The sequence below is a fragment of the Antrostomus carolinensis genome, unplaced genomic scaffold (assembly GCF_000700745.2).
Source record: "Antrostomus carolinensis isolate BGI_N321 unplaced genomic scaffold, ASM70074v2 scaffold44256, whole genome shotgun sequence".
NCBI lineage: Eukaryota > Metazoa > Chordata > Aves > Caprimulgiformes > Caprimulgidae > Antrostomus > Antrostomus carolinensis.
In genome coordinates this window covers 11490-15141 of record NW_010323379.1, presented here as the reverse complement: position 1 = coordinate 15141, position 3652 = coordinate 11490, and the positions used below count along the sequence as shown (strand labels likewise).

General features: G+C 37.4%; 1 protein-coding gene across 1 annotated transcript in view; it reads left to right on the top strand.

Annotated features, from left to right (window-relative positions):
• Nucleotides 1-3401, top strand: part of PSAT1 (phosphoserine aminotransferase 1) — an 11680-nt gene extending 8279 nt beyond the window's left edge. The window contains exons 6-7 of the mRNA XM_010170563.1: nt 2175-2312; nt 2905-3401. Coding sequence (XP_010168865.1) covers nt 2175-2312; nt 2905-3010 — 244 coding nt within the window. The 3' untranslated portion in view covers nt 3011-3401. The remainder of the gene's footprint in view (nt 1-2174; nt 2313-2904) is intronic.
• The last annotated feature ends 251 nt before the right edge of the window (nt 3402-3652 follow it).

Here is a 3652-nt window from a genome sequence, read left to right as displayed (position 1 = left end):
GAAGATAAGAGACCAAAACAGAGAAAGTGGCTTGTGAGACATTGTAGAGACCACTTTTGCATCATATTCTTCCTACCATCTCTTTCAGTAGTCAGAGACTCTCTATCAAGCAGAGCATTTTTATTAGCTAACTGTGCAAAGTTCTGAAACTCTTTCTGAAATAGAAAGAGGAAGATCAGACCTAGATGTAGTCAAAATATAATGCATTTGCTTTACATACAGTTTATTTTCTTCAGTTATTTTTGATGGTTTTCCAAAGCAGATTTAACCCTCTGATTTCTATGTATTGTTCCAAGGTATTTTTGAGCTCGCGGGACCCAAAACATGTATAGTTAAAAACTGATGTTGTAATTCAGAATCATTCTAATACTAACCAAGCTCAAAGACTATAAAACTGCAAAATATTTTCCTTCCCCTTCAGTGTAAAATCATCAGTTTTTGGGACCTAATTAAATTTCAAATCAAAGTTAGGATAGAGCAAATTATATTTGGATTTTAAATTAAAACTGGCTGCAACCTTAATTGGCGGGGATATTGTTTCATCATAATATTTAATACATTGTGCTTATCCATTTAGTTAATGAGAACAGCTTTGCTTTTAGCGTTGCCATGATAGGGATTGTGATCCTACCCTGCTGAAATCCTGAGAGTTTTTCATAAACCTCAGTAAGCAAATGAAGCCTTGCAAAAGTGTTTTGTGACAAATAGAAATCTGTTTCTGGCAAGCAGGTCTGTAAGGCTATGAGTGGGAAATGCAATGCAGATGGGATGGTAAATAGTCAATTGGGAAGGTGACGCAAGCTTCACTAACTGAGTTCTATGCATCTTACTAAGCAGTACTATTAAGACTGGATTTTTTTTTTTAATTGTATCTGTGACTAAAAGGATGATTTATCTGAAGCTGCCTTCCCATCTTAAATGTGCCACCTAATCTGTGCTGTGCTCCACTGTGTAAGCTGTGTGACAAGCTGTTTAGCAAATGGAGACTTTCTTCCACGAAGTGCTGTGTGCCACTGGCAGTTTTCTTTCCAAAGTTGGTGCGCTCACTGAGTTACGTTGGATTGCTTAATAGCAACTGGATCTTCTAAAAACTATAGCATAGCTATGGTTATTCAAATATGGGAATGCTTAAAAGCATAGGCCTTTTTCCTGAAGCAGAATATTTGTGTAGGTAGATAATGATTGATCTTTTTTCCTCTTTGTAATGGAGACATCTGTACAAAGGAACAAAGGAAGACCTAAAAATGAATTATTTGTCAAATAGAATAATAATATGTATGAAATTTACATGCAGTTTATGGAAGATCTTGTTCCTAATGAATCCCTGCAAGAATCTACATCACAACCTTAGGAAGGAATAAATCTGGAGGCTTCCTATCTCCTTTTTAGCTAGAAGCACTAAAGAAAAATAAATCTCCCTCACCACTGTGTTTTACCTTCACAAAATAGTGGAAGAGAAATTTTTCTTTAGATGTCTTGAATTTTTGACTTTAGATTAAAAGGAATTTTAAAAGATTAAGAGCTGTGATGCACCTCATATGTTGTGGCCATGTATGCAAGGCAAGATTTGTTCTAAGATATCTTTTCTCTACTTGAGATGCTCATGATTCTGAACAATACAAATATAGAAGGTGGACTGAAACCACTAACAGAAGTCTGTAATGTCCATGGAAACTTCCTTATGCTATGTTCCTGTACTTTCTTTAGCGGAGTCAAGCTCAGTTCTGGTAGCACTTATGACTAGCTGAGTAAGAATAAGTGTGTTAGTCTTTGAAGATAAAGAAACTGCTTGAGACTTAGTCAGGTTCACTGAACTAACCTCACTTATCCTGTGGAATGTAACCTGGGCTTTTGTAGGTGGGGTGGTGGTTTTTATTGTGTGTTGGTTTCTTTTTTTTAATTAGGTCTGTTTACAAGCCTCCTTTGCATTCCTCTGGGGCAATTTTGAGTATGTCAGGAAGCGTTAATAAGCCTTTCACTTACTTTTTCTGTTACTATACTTGGTTAAAAAAGGAAGGTTGCTTTTTCCCACAGAAAGTAATGGTCTCTTCAGTTATGGAGGAATTACTTTGGTGCTAAACAGATGCAACTATTTACTTTCTGAAACTGTATATAGCTGAAAATGTAAATCTTGCCCAAAATGGGTTAATCATTACAGTCTGCAACTTTTCTAGATGTCCAGTGGATAAAAAGAACCGAAGCAGAATGAATGTCCCTTTCCGTATTGGCAGTATCAAGGGTGATGAAGCACTGGAAAAGAAATTTCTTGAGAAAAGTGTGGAACTTAACATGCTGTCTCTGAAAGGTCATCGGTAAGTATTAAGTCAGATGAATCCCTTTCCTGTGCAGGATACTCCAGTGATGCAGCAGCAGGCATGTGCATTGACTTACCAGCCTTTCTCACTCACAAGCTGTTCCTCACACTGCTTTGGCATCACTTGGGAATCGCAGTCTAGAGATGGTAATAAGAGACTGCTGGTGGCTCAACTACTGCTTAGGTGTGGTGGGGCTTAGAGAGCTTTCTTCTTAATTCTGATTTCTTATCAAATTGATAAATCTGTGTCTGCAAATGCTGAAGAAGGAGACTCTTGAGGTCAGATTCTGATAAAGCCTTTCATTACATGGCTTGTATACGTGGTTGCAAGAGTTCCTTCCCATGTTCATTGTGGGATTAAAAAAGATAGCTTTTTGCTGTCACAGCGCTACAGTGTTGGAGCTATAAATAACTAATAACTACTGAGTTTCCCTAGATTCAAGCTTGCCTTGAAGAATTAAATGTTGCTTCTCATTCACCCAAAATGTGAATTTTATCCCTTTCAAGCAGGGGTAGGTTTAAATGAATGTTACTAATGTCTTCTTTAGAGTTTGAAGCACTTCTATTTTTTTTCTCCCCTTTCAATTCAGATCTGTGGGAGGAATCCGTGCCTCTTTATATAATGCAGTGACTGTAGAAGATGTGCAGAAGCTTGCAACGTTCATGAGAAGCTTCATGCAGATGCATCAGTCATAAATGCCCATGGGCTAGAGCCATCCTGCATATCTATGAAATAAAAGCTAAAGAGTTTGAAAGTTACTGTGATACTGCACAGCTGTGGCACACAACTTATGTTTTCTTTTAGTTCCTGTAGCTATTTTAGTTACTGCATGGGACTGAGACCCAATCTTGCAATAGCTTGGCAACCTTGGCCTCACTGAAGGTGATGATCCCCAGACTGAACAAGATAAGTTCCAAAATTTTCGAAACAATGTTCTTAAAGTGTAGTTAAAACATGAGCAGCATTGTATGGATCTGAGTCTGTTTCTTGCTTCTAGTCACAAATTACTTTGTCAGCAGTGCCTTGTTTTCAGTAAACTTCAGGAGGCAAAATTTGTCATAAGCTTTCTGTGATCCTTTACAAATAGTCTGTGACTGCAAAGTGAAGCCAGAACTAATGTTAAGTGTTCTCTAAGGGTATCTAGTCGGTTTATCAGATATATTCCAACTGTATACCACCAGCAGTATTTAGAAGTTAATATCTGTATTCCTAAATTGAGAATCTTGACTTCAGACTTCTAGTCCTGTGCTTGATGTACTGTCATAACAGCAATACCCTTTGTGGTGAAAGTCTCTGTAGAACTGGGCCTTTTTTCATATTACCATTTATTGGTTTAA